The sequence below is a fragment of the Hylobates moloch genome, unplaced genomic scaffold, assembly GCF_009828535.3.
Source record: "Hylobates moloch isolate HMO894 unplaced genomic scaffold, HMol_V3 SCAFFOLD_10, whole genome shotgun sequence".
NCBI lineage: Eukaryota > Metazoa > Chordata > Mammalia > Primates > Hylobatidae > Hylobates > Hylobates moloch.
This window is the reverse complement of record NW_026652285.1, coordinates 88,935,799-88,953,270: the sequence shown is the minus strand read 5'-3', so window position 1 is coordinate 88,953,270 and position 17,472 is coordinate 88,935,799. Positions and strand designations below refer to the sequence as shown.

At 41.7% G+C, this 17,472-nt stretch overlaps 1 protein-coding gene across 5 annotated transcripts in view; it reads left to right on the top strand.

The window, feature by feature from the left end:
• ASTN2 (astrotactin 2) overlaps positions 1 to 17,472 on the top strand; it is a 1,008,266-nt gene that overhangs the window by 594,226 nt on the left and 396,568 nt on the right. For all 5 annotated transcript variants that reach the window (XM_032164975.2, XM_032164974.2, XM_032164972.2 and 2 more), the window contains one exon: positions 9,205 to 9,371. In XM_032164975.2, the coding sequence (XP_032020866.1) occupies positions 9,205 to 9,371 (167 nt within the window). The remainder of the gene's footprint in view (positions 1 to 9,204; positions 9,372 to 17,472) is intronic.

The following is a 17,472-nucleotide window of genomic DNA, read 5'->3' as shown; positions in this document are numbered from 1 at the left end:
CCTCTCATTTTGCTCTCTTCCTCCTGCTCCCAGCAATGTGAAGATGTGCCTCTTTCCTCTTAATGATTTTAAGTTTCCTGAGACCTCCCAAGCCATGCCTCCTGTACAGCCTCTGGAACCATGAGCTAATTAAACCTCTTTTATTTATAAATTACCCAGTCTTAGGTATTTCTTTATAGCAGTGTGATAATGGACTAATACAACTGAAGTATCATTTTACCAGTGTGTACTTTTGTTGACTTTGTCAAAGATCGTTTGGTTGTAGGTATGTGGCTTTATTTCTGGGTTCTCCATTCTATTCCATTGATCTAGGTGCCTATTTTTATACCAATACCATGGTTTTGTGGTTACTGTGTCTTGTACTATAATTGGAAGTCAGATAATGTGATTTTCTAGCTTTGTTCATTTTGCTTGAGATTGCTCTGGTTATTTGGGTTCTGTTCTGGTTACATATGAGTTTTAGGATTTTTTTTCTAATGCTTTGAAAAATGATGTTGGTAATTTGATAGGGATTGGATTGAATCTGCAGATTGCTTTGGGCAATATAATCCTTTTAGCAATATTGATTATCCAATTCATGAGCATGGGATGTTTCTCCATGTATTTATGTCATCTACAATTTATTTCATCAGTGTTTTGTTATTATTTTTATAGAGATCTTTCACTTCCTCATTAAATATATTCCTAGATATTTTATTGTTGTAGCTATTGTAAATTGATTGCTTTCTTAATTTGGTTCTCAGCTAGATTGCTTTTGGTGTATAGAAATGCTACTGATTTCTGCATGTTATTTTTTATCTTGAAACTTGATAGAGTCTTTAGGGATTTTTAGATATGAGACAATATTATCAGCAAACAGGGATAATTTGACTTCTTCTTTTCCATCTTGGATAACATTTAATTTTTCTCTGTCCTGACTTCTCTGGTGAGAACTTCCAGTGCTATGTTGAATAAGAGTGTTGAAAGGGGACGTCTTTGTCCTGTTCTAGTTCTTAGAGGAAATGCTTTTTTTTTTCCCAATAAGATATTGGCTGTGGGTCATGGCCTTTACTATGTTGAGGTGTGTATCTTCAATGCTTACTCTGTTGAGGATTTTTTTTTTTATCATCAAAGGATGTTGAATTTTATTGAATGCTTTTTTTTTCTGAATCTATGGAGATTATTGTATGGCTTTTTTCCTGAATTCTGTTTGTGTGATGTATCACGTTTATTGATTTGCATAGTCGAATCCTCATTACATCACAGGGATAAATTCCACCTGATCATGGTTTACTATCTTTCTGATGTGCTGTTGGATTTGATTTGCTAGTTTTTTTTTTTTTTTTTTTTTTTTTTTTTTTGAGATGGAGTCTCGCTCTGCCGCCCAGGCTGGAGTGCAGTGGCATGATCTTGGCTCACTGCAACCTCCGCCTCCCGGGTTCAAGCAATTCTCCTGCCTCAGCCTCCCAAGTAGCTGGGATTACAGGCGTGTGCCACCATGCCCAGCTAATTTTTTTGTATTTTTAATAGAGACAGGGTTTCATGATGCTGGCCAGGCTGGTCTCGAACTCCTGATCTTGTGTTCCACCTGCCTCAGCCTCCCAAACTGTTGGGATTACAGGTGTGAGCCACCATGCCCAGCCTTTCGCTAGTATTTTGTTAAGCAAAATACTAACATCTATATTCATCAGGGATATTAGTGTATAGTTTTCTTTTTTGTTGTTGTTATTTCCTTGTATGGTTTTGGTATCAGGGTAATACTGGCCTGATAGAATGAGTTAGAGAGAATTTCCTCTTCCTCATTTTTTTGGAATTGTTTCAGGAAGACTGGTGTTAGTTTTCTTTGGATGTTTGGTAGAAGTGAGCAGTGAATTCATCCAGTCCTTGGCTTTTTCTGTTGCTATTGAGAGATATTTTTTATTATTGATCCAATCTCAGTACTCATTATTGGTCGGTTCAGGAGTTCTGTTTCTTCCTGGTTCAATCTCCATAGGTTTTGTGTAGTCAGGAATATATTCATATTTTCTAAGTTCTCTAGTTTGTGAACATAATAGTCTTCGTAGTAGTCTCTGATGATCTTTTGTATTTCCGTGGCATCAATTGTAGTGTCTATTTTTATATTTCTGGTTGTATTTATTTGAGTCTTCTCTCTTTTCTTGCTAGTGGCTTATTAATTTTATCATTTCAAAAAATTATTTTTTCATTTCATTGATCCTTTGCATTGCTTTTTGGGTCTATTTCATTTATTTCTGCTCTGATCTTTGTTTTGTTATATCTTTTCTCCTGTTTACTTTGGGTGTGGTTTGTTCTTGTATTTCTAGTTCTTTTTTTTTTTTTTTTTTTTTTTTTTTTTTTTTTTTTTTTTTTTTTTTTTTTTTTTTTTTTTTTGAGACAGAGTTTCGCTCTTGTTGCCCAGACTGGAGTGCAATGGCGCAATCGTGGCTCATCGCAACCTCCACCTCCTGGGTTCAAGAGATTCTCTTGCCTCAGCCTCCCAAGTAGCTGGGATTACAGGCATGCACCACCGTACCCGGCTAATTTTGTATTTTTAGTAGAGACGGGGTTTCTCCATGTTGCTCAGGCTGGTTTCGAACTCCCAACCTTAGGTGATCTGCCCACCTCGGCCTCCCAAAGTGCTGGGATTACAAGCATGAGCCACCGCTCCCAGCCATATTTCTAGTTCCTTCAGGTGTGATATTAGGTTGTTAATTTGCGATAATTTTTTGATGTAGGCATTTAATGCTATAAACTTTCCTCTTAGCACTGATTTTGCTGTATAATACACATTTTGAGATACTGTGTTTTCATTATCGTACAGTTGTTAGTTGAGGTTATGGTGAAGTTAAGCTGGGACCTTGAACACAAAGTGATCCAGTCTTCACACCTGATGGTGGCAGCAGTGGGGTGAGTGTGCCTGTTTTTAGGCCCCAAAGTAGCTTACACTGGCTTCAGTGTTAGTAGGTTTTTGAGGGCTGATTCTTGGGCAACTAGTTGGCTTGCTTAGAAGCTAGTAGTGGGAACAGTATGGGTAGATTTTGGGGCCCCTGTGAAGCTAGTGTAATGTGGCTGATGGCAGTAATGATGGTGGTAGAGCAACCCACTGGGACTCAAGCAACCCGTGTTAGTCTTGCTGGGAGCTGTGATGGCCGGACTAGTCCCCAGTCTCGCAGCCACCCACAGCAGGGTGGTGGGTATTGTCCTGAGTATGCTTAGGAGAATGTAGTCTACTCTGTCCTTCTCCCAGCAAGGTGATGGCTGCAGCCATGTTACCTCAAACTTGGCCCCAAGGCTGGGGCACAGTCCAGCATTAAATGCTCAGCGTGGTGCCAGCTGTGGGCTGTGACCAGAAAGGGTGGGGTCCTTCTCAGGTGAGCCACACTGGCAAGAAGCTGTGGTGAGTGTGGCCCACTTGAGTCTTGGTCTCACAGCAGCCTCTTGCAGGGCAGTGGGTATTGTCCTAGATACGCATAGGATAGCCTGGTCTCCCCGTCCCTCCTTGACTGGGTGGCAGCTGCAGCCACATCAACCCAAACTCACGCCAATGGTAGGGTGTAGCTCAGCATTAAACTGTCAAAAACGGTGCTTTGGGCCTGATACCAGAGAAGGCAGAGTCCATCCCAGGCAAGAAATGTGGGCAAGAAGCTGTGGGAAGTACAGTCTATCCATGTCTCAGTCTCAATAGCAGCCTCCAGCAGGGCAGTAAGGAGCTTCCTGGGGATGTGTGAGAGCACCCAGCCTTCCCTCTCCCTCTTTAGAACAGGGCAGCAGCAGCCATATCTGTAGATCCCCAGTATCTTGGCTCTCAAAATAGTGCCCAGCTGTGTCTACTCCAGGTTCAGATGCCTCTGGGATTTTATGTGGGTTCTCATTCTGTGGCAATGGTTTTATGCAATCTTTAGGCACTTCGGATGTCAGGCCAAAGGCCCCAGTAGGTTGAGAGTTTCTCCCACAGCCAAGGTGTAAAACCCCATTTTGGAACCCTGGGGGTTTCTCTCTTATTGTTTCCCCACATCCGGGAGCCCCTTCCAGCTCTCAGTTGGTTTCTGACTGGAAAAGCTGCCTCAAAGTCTCTGCTTACTTACTTCTGGTGCTTCTCATTTCTTCTCTGTTGAATCCTAGCATTCTCTTCTAGACAATCTGTTTGAAATCTGTGTATCGGCCGGGCGCGGTGGCTCACGCTTGCAATCCCAGCACTTTGGGAGGCCGAGGCGGGTGGATCACGGGGTCAGGAAATCGAGACCACGGTGAAACCCCATCTCTACTAAAAATACAAAAAAAAATTAGCCGGGCGTGGTGGCGGGCACCTGTAGTCCCAGCTACTCGGAGAGGCTGAGGCAGGAGAATGGCGTGAACCCGGGAGGCGGAGCTTGCAGTGAGCCGAGATCGCGCCACTGCACTCCAGCCTGGGCAACAGAGCGAGACTCTGTCTCAAAAAAAAAAAAAAAAAAAGAGAAATCTGTGTATCTACTTATTATTCTGGTTCCACTCCATGGAGGAGGCACATACTACCTGCATCTAGTCAGACATCGTGATTCCTCCTAACTAAGCTAGGTTTTCTTTTGGGGTTTTGGTTAATTTATCACTTGTTTATATATCCCCATTCATTTCTTCTTCATTTATTAGGCATCTATTATGTACCAGTTCTAAAGCCAGATACTTTAGAAGTGTTTTCTCATACAATCTTCAGAAGTGCCTCCAAGAGAGACATTATTTGCATTTTACAGATGAGGAACCTGAGGCTGTCTCTGAGGTTGAAGCATCCTGCCTATATGCTCAGTGTCACAAATCTTTCCTTGGAATTCAGGCCTGACTTTAGTCCTCATAGTCTTGTCTCCAAACTGGCTCCTCTATTTATAGAAAGAAAACAGGCCCAAATAGTTTCAAGGACTTGTCCAAGGTCACAAGGCAAGCAAGCGACAGTGCCTGGTAATGAATTCCAGTCTTCCTCTTCTAGTACATTAGATGTCTCTTTTCTCTTCCTGTAGGAACTTCCTTCCTACAGGGTTCCCTTCCTACAAGAGGAGAAAAGACTAAAACCTCCCTGTTTCAATATTGCCTAGTCACTCACATTTGCAAAGTTTTTATTTTCCCAAACAAATTTTACCATACTTTTTAATGTTTGTTCTATAACTAACTAGTTCTCTGATAGATGTGTATATTTATCTCTCAAACCAGATTCTAAGCTCTTTTCAAATACCTGTAACAGCAGAACAATTTGCTGATCACTGTGCTAAGTACTGCATACATTTATTTCACTATATTAGTTAGCTATTGCTGTGTAACAAATTATTTCAAAAATCAAGTCACTTAAAACAAAAAGTATTTATTATCCCACACAATTTTTAAGGGTCAGAAATTCAAGAGCAGCTTAGATGTGTGATTCTGGACCACCCTTACAAAGTCTCAGTTAAAACGTCAGCTGGGGTTGCCAGTATCTGAACAGGCTTGATTGGGGCTGGATAGTTTATTTGCAGGCTCACTCATGTTTTGCTGGCAGGCCCCAGCCTTACTGGCTGTTGGCCAGAGGCTTTACTTCCTTGCCACATGAAACTCTCCATAGGGCTGCTGAAAACATGGCAGCTTGCTTTCACTAGAGCAAGTGATAAGAGAGAGAGAGAGAGAGAGAGAGAGACAGAGGGAGAGAAAGATCTCTCTTATGATTTACCTTTACAAGGCACATACCACCTCTTCTGCCACATACTATTGGTCACATAGACCAATTCTGGTGCAGCGTAGGAGGGGACTACACGAGTCTTAATACCAGAAGGCAGGAATCACTGGGGACCATCTTTGAAGCTGGCTACCATGCTATTTACCCATCACAGTAATCACATGAAGATAGGAGACTTTATCTCACTGCCTGAAGGTTATACAACTTATAAGAAGCAGTCTGGATTCAGATCCAAAGTTAATACACAGACACACTAAATGTCATTTCTGGCACTCCACCAATTCATTCAGCAAATAACAAGTACCAACTGTGTGCCAGATGGCTTAGGACAAGCCACATGGTCCATACTATTATAACGTTTACATTTTGGTGGAGGAGACAGATAGTAAGCACGAACTAATTGAAATACTAATAATATACAAGTAATCTCAAAAGATGGCTAGATCTTATCTGCCCCTACTCATCCTCAAAGGCACACTGCCTGAAGTCCATGACAGAGGAAGGAATGATGGTAACTGGTATACCCGCTTCATGTACTTAGAAAGCCTTTCCCACAGGCATGGATCAAATCTTGCCTTTAATTTGCTGTGTGATGTTGGTCAAGTCCCCTCACCTTCCTGATCCTCAGTTTCCCATCAGCAAATCATCTTGGGGAGAGAGACTATAGGATCTGTAAGTTTGCAAAATGCTTTAACCTGAAGGGAAGTGAGTGTAGTGGACAGAGAACACCAAGCTGGGGCAAGGGAAGCCTGGCTTCACGTTCTCCACTCATGTGCTGAGGAATACGGGGTGATGTCCTTTAACTTTCTGGGCCTCAGTTCTAAAGTAAGGAGGTTAGATCAGCTCTAAGCCCTGCCTTGTTCTAACTTCCTAAAACTAGATGTCAGTCAGCCAGTAAATAGCAGGACTTCCTACAACTAGATGTCAGTCAGTCAGTAAATGACAGGACTTCTTTAAACTAGAGGTCAGTCAGTCAGTAAATGACAGGGTGGTGAAGTGGCTTGCCCATTAGGCAGTTAATAGAAACAAAGTTGGGAAGCCTGAGAAGCTCTTCTCAGGCTGTGTGACCCTCTCCTCAGCTTCCTCCTCTGCAAAATGGGAATCATGATGCTACCTACCTTGTCTGCTGCAAGAAATTGCTGCAAACTCGGTGGCTGAAGATAATTATTAAGAAATTTATTCTCTCCCAGTGCTGGAGGCTAGAAATCCAAAATCAAGGTGCTGTCATTTGATTTCTGGTGGTGCTCCTTCTGGAGGCTCTAGAGGAGAATCCGTGCCTGGCCTCTTGCAGGTTGCGGTGGCCGCAGCATTGATCGGTTTGTGGCCACATCACACCAATCTCTGTTCCACCCCCACATCGCCTTCTCCTCTGTGTGTGTAATTTCTTTCTGCCTCTTTGTCATGAGAACATTTGTGATGGCATTTAGGCCAATCTGGAAAACCCAGGAGGGTGTCCTCAAGAGTTTTGGCACAGTCACATCTGCATAACCTTTACCACAGAAAGTCACATTCACAGATTCCAAGTTCCAGGGCTTAGGACAGAGATATGTCTTTGGGATCCATTATCAGCCTACCACTCTACCTCATATATTTGCTATAGGGATTAAATAAGTTAAAACAGGTAAAGCGCTTACTTAGATAAAACCTGGAGCTTAGTGAACACATTTAAAAAAAACAAGTGTGGTAGAGAATCATTGGGGGATGGGAAGAACTGAGACCATACACTGCCCAGGTGTCTCCTGTTACCTGGTAAGAAGACCAGTCATTCTTTTCAACATGCTCCGCGAGTCTGCAAACAGACTGAAGCCAGGCCCCAGTACTCACAAACGGCTCCAAATGACCCTGTGACCAGGTGCCCTCTTGTCTGACAGTGAATGTTCAGAGACAAGCAGGGGCTTCCTCTGAGCTTGTATTAATATGTACAGCACTTCACTCACATGGAAAATTGATTTTTTAAGCACAAAATGCAGCAGTTTTATAACCTTTCTGCAGCTTGACAAAGGCCATTTATAACCTACTTTCTCCGTCACTCTTCCTGGCGCCAGTCTCAAATGTCTTGAAGAACTCTCTCATGCATTTGTAATTACAATTTCTTCTTAGGCAAAATTTAATTTCCAAGAGGGCTGACGTTTTTTTTTTGTTGTTATTGCGGTTTTTGTAAATCAATTTTTGTGCGTATGTTTTATTATCGAAGTTGTTTAGGACGACGGCATGGGAAGGGGAGCGGGGAGTTGGCCGGTGGGGTCTCACGGTGGGAAGGCATTTTAATCAGTGATGTCCGGTGATGGATGAGGAAGGCTGGGCTCTGGGTGTTAATCTTTGTGGACAAGAAATGCCAGCAGGAGGACTGAAATAAAAACCCAGTACCTCATTTTCTCTTCTGAGGGCAGGAGTGTTGGAACTACTTCTCCATCAGCTGGGATGGAGAAGATGAGCTCAACCTCATCAAATGATGGAAAACTAAATTAAATCAATAGCCATCTGTCTCCACAGTATATGATTTTCCACTGAAGGAGCACATAGCAGGTGCCAGACCCACTGACAAGAGCATTCTAGCTGAGGCCACTGAAGGTTGAACTTCTTGGAGTTTACTTAGGGACCAGAGGGCTATGGGGAGGGCTGTGCATATGGCCAAGCAGAGGACTAGGTTGTCTATAAAGGGAGGACCTTGATTATCAGTTTATGGCAGCTTCACATGTTTTAAGATTCATTTACTTATTTAAGCTGGGGAGTGATGCTATTTAGAAAGAGCACTCTGTTGGCCATTTGGAGGATGGTTTTGAGAAGGCCTGACTGGAGTCCAGCAGACTGGCTAGGAGCACTTTTCATGATGTTGTTGAGTATGCAGGAATCTCACTTAGGGCTCCAGGGATAAGGGTGGAGAAGAAGAGAAAAATTCAAGACAGGAAGGAAGGTAATTCACATTTTATGAGTACCAAATTATGTGCCAAATTCCAAAGTAAGGTATGCACCCCCATGATCCAACGTAAGCTTCACAACAAATCTGTAGTTGCAGGTATTGTGCCCATTTATTAGATGAGAACATTGAGGCTCAGAGACGGCAAGTAACTTCTCTGGGTCACATAGTGAGAAGAAGAAAAGCTGGAAATTAAACTCATACTGGTAGAGGCTTTTAAATATATATCTGGCAGCCTCCCTATGTGACCCTTCTAGCAGTAGACCCTATAGGGCAATGACAGTAGAAACAATAATGAATATGATCCCAGCAAAATCAATATTTGCAGCAGCTGACATTTGCTGTGCTGTTGCTGTGTGAGCCAGTGTTCTCAACACTTTGCTGACATTATCACCCTTCATTCTCACAACGCTATAAGCAGATAGTCACAAAAGTCCCATTTTACAGGTGGGCACACTGAGGTTCAGAGAAGTAAACAGACTTGTGGAACTTGTCACAAAGCTATTAACTGACCAAAGGAGACTGAATACCTTTCTGTCAGTCCCTGACACATGTCTCTTCCAGGAGGGAGGAGAGGGCGTGATGGGGCCTACGACCTCCCAAGCCATAACCACTCTGTTGCCCTCTCTCTGAGCAGTGCCCCGAGGAGCTGAAACCCATGAAGGATGGCTCTGGCTGCTACGACCACTCCAAAGGCATTGACTGCTCTGATGGCTTTAATGGCGGCTGTGAGCAGCTGTGCCTGCAGCAGACGCTGCCTCTGCCCTACGATGCCACTTCGAGCACCATCTTCATGTTCTGCGGGTGAGTCTCTGTCCCCAAGGCCCAGGTGCCCCATTTAGAGAAGTGAGGGATGCATGGGAAAATGATCAGACACTACAGCTCAGCAAAGCTGAACCTTGACCTTCAATAAAGTGGCCTTGCTGCCTTTCGTGTTTTAGCCCAAGAGCCAAAAGCCAAAAGTGTAACCTTCTGTTGAGTGGGTCAAAAAAGAAAAAAATGAGAAAAATAAAGATTGGGTTAATAAATATAATAAATATAACCCATGCCCAGGCCTCATCCTAGAGCCAGGAGCTTTGTCCTGCTGAAGCCTCCTGCCCTTCTGAATCTACCTGTATGGGCCTAGTCGGTGCATTTTGGAGACAAAAGCAGACGTCTTGAGGGTGTTCACAAAGGCTTCAGGTATGGTGCATAAAAGCCCAGGCTAAGCCCAGGCTTCAAGCTCAGTTTCAGCAGGAATGTAGCAATGTGAGTGCAGTGTTCAGCCTTTCTGTGTCCTAATGTCCATATCTGTAAGGACAATTAATTGCGAGAGGAGGGCTAAAGGAAACAACACAGGTAAAGCTTGTAGGACAGCTCTGGCTCTCGAAGGACTCAAACTGACTTTGGAAATACGTATGAGGCTAAAAGGGGAACACGTTGGGACCAACTTGCTGAGTGACCTCTGACAAGTCATGTTCTCTCTCTGGGCCACAGTTTGACCATCTGTGAAAAGAGATCTTTGGGGAAGGATGGCTGACGTTTCTTCCAACTTACCTTGCTTTCCATTTGAAGACTGCAATGGCTGTTACCTCTGCCTTTGACAGTACCTTGCATAGCATTTGGTCCTCAGTAATCACTCACAGAAATAGACCTTTTTCTTCTCCTCTTCATTCCCTTTCTGATTATGTCTTAGTATTAGAATATTTGCTTATCTTTTGACATTCTGTGACTCAGAAAAATAATCTTGTACTCACGGAAGAAGTACATTCCATGCTGTCTTTACTAAGATAGAAAAGCAGGACAGGACATATAACAACCTTTTCAGTCCTGTGTTTCACAAATAGGGGGTGAGCGTGGGCAGGGGTTTAATTCCAGTTTACCAGAAAAATTAATTTAACTTGTATGATTCTAGTGTGTAGAGTCCAGTTTTTCTTCGAGGGCTTATTTCAAGGTCTCCTTTCCTGCCCTAGTTGCACTTAGGGCTGCAGGTGCCTTTGTGCAGGTGTAGAAGCAGCTCACTGGAGGCCCTAGGTATGTATCAGTAAAATAAATAAGAAATAAATTAGGGTATGCAGACCTGAATTTATAGCGATCTCTCCTCAGCTTAAGTGACTGCAGGGCAGTGTTGAGTAAATTATGCATGGCTTTAGACCTGCAGGCTGCATACAGAATCAGCCATGTTCTTGTCATTGTTATTTTTCTCTCTGTGTGTTTGGGGTGGGGTGGGGGCTGTTATTCTGTGGCAAATAACAACAGTAACAGCAGCAGGAGCAGCAATAATGGATTTTGACATCAGAAACTATTACCACCTTCCATCCACAGCACACTACAGGGAACCGTGGATTCAAAAGACACGAATTCTAATCCTAGCTCTGCCACTCTCTCTTAGGCATAAGGCAAGCCTTTCAGGACCCCTGACCTTCCATTTTCTCACCTGTAAAATTTTAATACCTACCTTAATATAATGATAATTCTAAAGAGTGCAAAGTATTTCATATTTGTTGCCCTCTGAAGGTTAAGAAACATGCACAAGGTCATATGACTAGTAATGTGGCTCAACATCTCCTTGCTGTGTGACCTTCAGCAACTAATTAATGACTCTGTGCCTCAGTTTTCTCATCTGTAAAACAGGGATAATAGTAATATCTGTCTATAGAGATGTTATAAGGACTAAATATATTACCATTTACATTAATATTTGTGAAATGCTTTGGAACAATGTCCCGCACAGAGTTAGCACTGTATGTGTTTGTTAAATAAATTAACCTAAATGATTCTGATAACATTTGCTGGTGACCTGATGCACTAGACAGGACTAATCTGTTAATATTTTGTGAAAGGATTGTGAAAGTCTTAAAGAAGATTGAATGGGTGAGAGTGTGTGGTGAGCTGTTAAAACCCATCCAAATGGTAATAAACAGGACAAAAAAAACCAAACCCAGGCATCCTAAAACCAACTGCAGTTTCAACAGGATTTGGAAACTGTCTATTAGGAATGTAAATGAGAAGTTACCACACTTCTTAAAAACACTGTAAACAATGAAAGCTATTAGCAGGTACTTGTGAGAGAGATGGTCCAGAGAGAAGTGGGATGCTATTGAATTAAGCAGGGAAAACAAAATAAACTCATTATCAAGGGGACCTTCCCAACTTGCTCAAAGCTCTATGACCTTCCTAAGAGTGTTCTGGGTAGGAGAAGATTTAATAAATCTGTTTGCAACCAGGTTAATAATAGCAGCTAACATTTACTAAGGACTTTCTACGTACCATGACTGTTCTAAGTGCTTTGGGTACATTAGCTCATTCAATTCTCATAACAACTCTACAAGCGATGTACTATTATGATTCCCATTTTTTTTTTTTTTTTTTTTTTTTTTTTTTAAAAGCACAGAATGGCTCAGTAACTGTCCAAGGTCACATATCTGGTAAGTGAGGTTGTTGAGATTGAAACTTAGGTATTGTGGTTCCAAGCTCAGTCAAGACAGATCTGATGTCATTGCTGACCTCTGGCCACATCTAGTCATGTGATCTTTGGCAAGCCACTCAATTTCTCTAAGCCTCTGCTCTTTCATGTAGAATTAGAAGTGATTGTAGCACCATTGTGAAGATTAAATGAAATTATACATGCACAGGAGCTGTCATAGTTAAGCACTCAGTAAACCATAGTTATAATTAGTCTAATAAGTATAAAACCATCTCATTTAATTATGTAATTACTGGATTTTATCTCTTGTTTACTACTTTGTCCCCAGCAGCTAAAACAGTGCCTGGCACATAGTGGGTTTTCAATTAATAGTTGTTCAGCGAAGTTCCTCCATTAACATGGCTAAAGAAGTTTCCAGTCTGACTTTTCCAGTTGCATTTCCAGCTAGGTTCCTCTTCCTAGGTTAAGCCTCCTGGTTTCAGTTTCTGGAGTTTTGACAACACTGTTCCCTTTGTCTCCTGTCTGCTTCTCCTTTGTACCCCCACTGACTTCCATTTGTCCTTAGCCCTTTAGCTTTCACCTCCAAGTTTCAATTCAGGCATCACTTTTTCAGCAAGCCTTCTCTGAGCCCTAAGAGACATCAGGTGTGAGATATGCAGTTACCTTGGAAGAGGATAATACCCATCCTTTCTTTCTTTTTTTTTTTTTTATGGTGGTCGATCACTCAGTGCACCTCTGCCTCCTGTTCAATGATTCTCACCCACCTACTATGGGATATGGTGTGTTGTATTTTTAGTAGAGATGGGGTTTCACCATGTTAGCTAGAATGGTCTCGATCTCCTGACCTTATGATCTGCCCACCTCGGCCTCCCAAAGTGCTGGGATTACAGGCGTGAGCTACCGTGCCTGGCCAATATTCATCCTTTCAAATGGATACTATTTAACTATTGGATGAATGTCGCATGGGGTTAGGGCCTACATAGAAAGGACATTTTTCCTTGTCTATTTATTTATTTGTTTTCATTTCTACTTACAAGGGAAAGGAATATTTACATTTTGTCTCAAATCCTAATTTAGCCCAGTGAAATCTTGACATCTCTTGCAGACTGGACCTCTGGCTGGCTGCCCTCTCATCAATTTACGTTCTCCAAAATGGAGTAAAGCATCCTTTCTCTGGGGCTGCACAGGCCCCATGGCTATCCCTGTGATAGCCTCATAGCTTGGTTGATTTACCTGTATTCCTGTCTGTTCCTGTCATACTGTGAACTCCTCATGAGCAGGGACTACCTCCTAGGCATCTGCATGTCTGCATTGCCATTCCCACTGCTTGGCCCAAAGACTTATTTAGAACCGTAATGATTGAATTAAAGAATTCATCCACCTAAGATTTGTTGTGCCTACTCTGTGCCTGGTCTTTTATTAGATGCAAATAATCGTTGAGTACGAGTTCTTCTCCAGCAGGGGCAAAGAGGTGCCTAAGCCTCACTGCGTCCTGATTGATATTGACAGAGCACAAGTACCAGAATGGTAGACAGAAGTAGGTGAATTCAAAATAGGTTGAGAAGGTGATTGGATACTAAGCTAAAGCCTGTAGAATAAATTCTTAGAACCAGTCTTATAGGTGAGAGGGCATCACCTCCTGTGAAGACCTTGGCAAGTTACCTAGCAACAAAGTTTGTCTGTTTTGTGTGTGTGTGTGTGTGTGTGTGTGTGTGTGTGTTTACAGTGTCTACCATGCACACTTCCAAGAGAACTTATTTTACTCACATAAAGACAATATATTTTTAAAAAGCTATTCATATAAAGATAGGAATGATCAGAGCCATTTTAAGGAGGGGAGAGAAAATGGTTTCAGAAGCTCAAAATTAAGGAGTCACTCAACATGAGATAAATTTGGCTGTGTGCTTCTTGGCAACCAAAGTAAACAGAGAGAGAGAAAAAATACCCATAGTGGATTATATAGTTGTCCTTGTACGAGAAAAGGAAAGTTGTAGTTTTTTTGTTTTGTTTTGTTTTCAGGAGTTATACACCTTTTTCTGACGTTATTTGCTAAGAGAGTTATTTCTCATATATTCCTATGTAAGAGATAGTGAGCCATTTCATCAACATTTTTGAAGTTTCAGTATTTTTCAGATCATTTAGAGGAGGAAACTGAGGCCCTCAAGGTGGGGGCAGTCACGGCCAGTTAGGAGGTAAAATTGGGATAGGAGCTTGAGATATCCCAACCTTCTTGCTTCCAATTTAAATGAAAGTGCTCTAAAAACACATTAGCTCAAATAACACATCCAGCCGCAAATAGTCCTTAATAGCCTCTCTGTCTAATATTCTCTTTATGTAATTTTAAGAGGGAAAGGAGATAAACATGTTTAATATCCATAGTACGTGGAAGCCACATTTTCATTGTCAAAGCTGAAGTCTAGTCTAACAGTAGAAAACACTGAATGACACAACAGAGACAATGGCCTTCATTTTGATTATCCGTAACAAGTGGAAGAGTTGGTGGGAGGTGGGGAGATTCATTCAGACACTTGTTTTATTGTGGTTTCCACCTTTTAGGTTAAAGCCTGAGCCCTCACCCCTTTCATTTCTGGTTGGAGAACGTGAATTTTACTTCTAATCATTAACATAGAATACTTTCATGCCAGGTTCTTGTCAAACATTATAACCTTGTTTTCTCTTCTTTTTAAACAATTGTAAAAGCTCAGGTGTAAAAAATACTCACCGACACTTGATGGAAACACGTAATATCCATCCATTTGTTTGGATAGCTATTTCCAGTGTGGATTGTATGGAACGTTAGTCCCATCAGACATTCAAATATTAAACAACAACAACAACAATGAACTAAATGTTCAGAGTTTCCCATGTGGAAAAATCTGCACTCCCTAACTGCCTCTTACAGGTTCCCAGTGTACCTGGGGATAATCAAGGCTCTCCCAAATCATGCAGTGGAGAAACATATTTCATTGATTCTAAAGTGCCCATATTTTCCACATTTTAACATTTCTGAAGTGGGAAGGTATCTTAGTTTTAATGATATGACAGAGTTTATTTGGCAGTCTTTTTTTTTTTCCTTGTTTCTTTCTTAGTGTTATGTAAACTGCTAGTGTTTCTTATCATTATTGGGGGTCTTAGACTAGATGACATCTGCTATATAATTAATCCAGAGTTTCCCGTGGAATTCTATTTTCTATTCACTTCTTTCTTTTCTTTTTCTATAAACTCTAAATTTTCCCTTGAATAAAACCTGCAACCAAAGACCACTCAGAGAACACCTCCTCTGATCTTTGTTTTGGTTAATGTTGGGACAATCCTGAGAGTGTTGGTGAAAAAGATTCCCATGATATCAGTTAGAAGGGTTAATGCAGTTGAGTTCCTTAGGTGTTGGTTCTAGCCCTGAGGATCCCAGGGTGACGTTTTCACAGGTTTCTGCATTAGGAAAGCTGCGTTAGGAAAGCTGGGAGGTTTTCACAGGTTTCTTGCCTTAGTAGTAGGATACTTAGATTTATTCCTAACATTGGTCCAAGTCTACCTGTTGTGCAGTTCCTTGAGCTATTCTTACGCTTAACTACTTCTCTCTCTCTCTTTTTCTTTTTTTTTTCTTGAGACAGAGTCTTGCTCTGTCACCCAGGCTGGAGCGCAATGGCGCAATCTCAGTTCACTGCAACCACCTCCTCCCAGGTTCAAACAATTCTCCTGCCTCAGCCTTGCAGGTAGCTGGGATTACAGGCACTCCTCACCACACCCAGATAATTTATTGTATTTTTAGTAGAGATGGGGTTTCGTCATGTTGACCAGGCTGGCCTCGAACTCCTGACCTCAGGTGATCCACCAGTCTCGGCCTCCCAAAGTGTTGGGATTATAGGCATGAGCCATCGCCCTTGGCCTATTCTTAATATTTTTAAGGATTTGATTCTCTTTCTTATTTTAAAAAAGCTTCTAGGATATGCATTTTGATAATTATGTTGATTCCATAAACCACTGAAGAATAAATTAATAATAAAGGAAAAAATACATGAGAAAAAGAAATATTTTGCTTTGAGAGTTTGTACACGATACCAACCATTTGTCTGTCGGTCTCAATTTTCTCCTTTGAACAACAAACAGATAGGAGGAGGTCATTTGTAACTAACTGGAAGGAGCACAGGATTTGGAGTAAGAAGATCCAAGTCAAGGTTCTGGCTTTTCCAAAATGCTCATGTGACCTTGATTAGTGAACTTAGATGTCCCAACCCTCAGGATCCTCTGCGGCAATGTTGGAATGAAAGTACCCATCTCACAATGTTGCTATGAGGATTAAATAAAACGTGCTCTGAGCTAAACACATAGAAGGCTTTATGGTGCACTCCCTAAAATCCTATCTAGTTTTGGTGTTCTCTATAATGTGATGGGTGTGTTAAGGGTAACACATCCATTGCCTTCAGCTAAAATGCCCAGTATGTATCTCTGCACTCATTTTATATTTTTCATTTTGGCACATGTATAAATAGAGTTTCATGTAGATCTTGGCTGGTTTCCTGTGAGCCTACACTCTTTAGAATTTCTGTAGGAAAATCTCCCATATGACAGAATGTTCTAAAGAAGCTATATAATTATGTGTCATAGTACAAAAATAAAATTAAAAAAAAAAACCCAACAACTAAATAGACCTTAGCATAAACCTTCCTATGCCCTTAGGTGGCTTGGCGGGGGAGAACTGCTCCTGTTTCAAAACTCAGGGGATCATTTTCCTTTACAAGGATGGGATTTTTTTTCCCCCTGAATCTCTCCTGCAAGCCACAATCTTTTCCCACCTACAGGGAAAAGAAAAATCACTGTAAATCCACAGTTGTGATATGCTTAAAGTCGTACACACACACTCACATTCACACACACGTCTTGAGCTCCTAGGTTTGATTCCCAGCACCACTATTGACTAGACGTACCTCCATGGGCAAGTCACTCAACTTCTCTAAACCTCAATTTTCTCATCTGAAAGTGGAGACAATACCTCCCTGTGAATGTTGCACATTTCCTATTGCTTCTGTAATGAATCACCACAAACTTAATGTCCTAAAATAACACACTTTATTTTACAGTTCTCAAGGTTAATATTCCTAAAATCAAGACAGTGGCAGGGCTGCATTCCTTCTGGAGGCCTTAGGGGAAGATCTATTTCCTTGCCTTTTCCAACTGCTAGGGAGTATCTGCATTCATTGACTCATGGTCCGTTACTCTGCTCCCCTCTTTTTCTCCTCTGCTTCTAAGTTGCATCTCCTCCTCTGACTAACACACTTATCTCCTTCTTATGAGGAACCATGTGATGACATTGAGACAACCCAGGTAATCCAGGATAATCTTTCCAACTCAAAATCCTTTACTTAATCCCATCTTCAAAGTCTCCTTTGCCATGTCAGATAACCTCAGGTGTTTGGGATTAGGATGTGGGCATTTTGAGGAGGCTATTATTCTACCTATTACAGGTTATAAGGAGCAAACCAGGTCATACATACAAAAGCA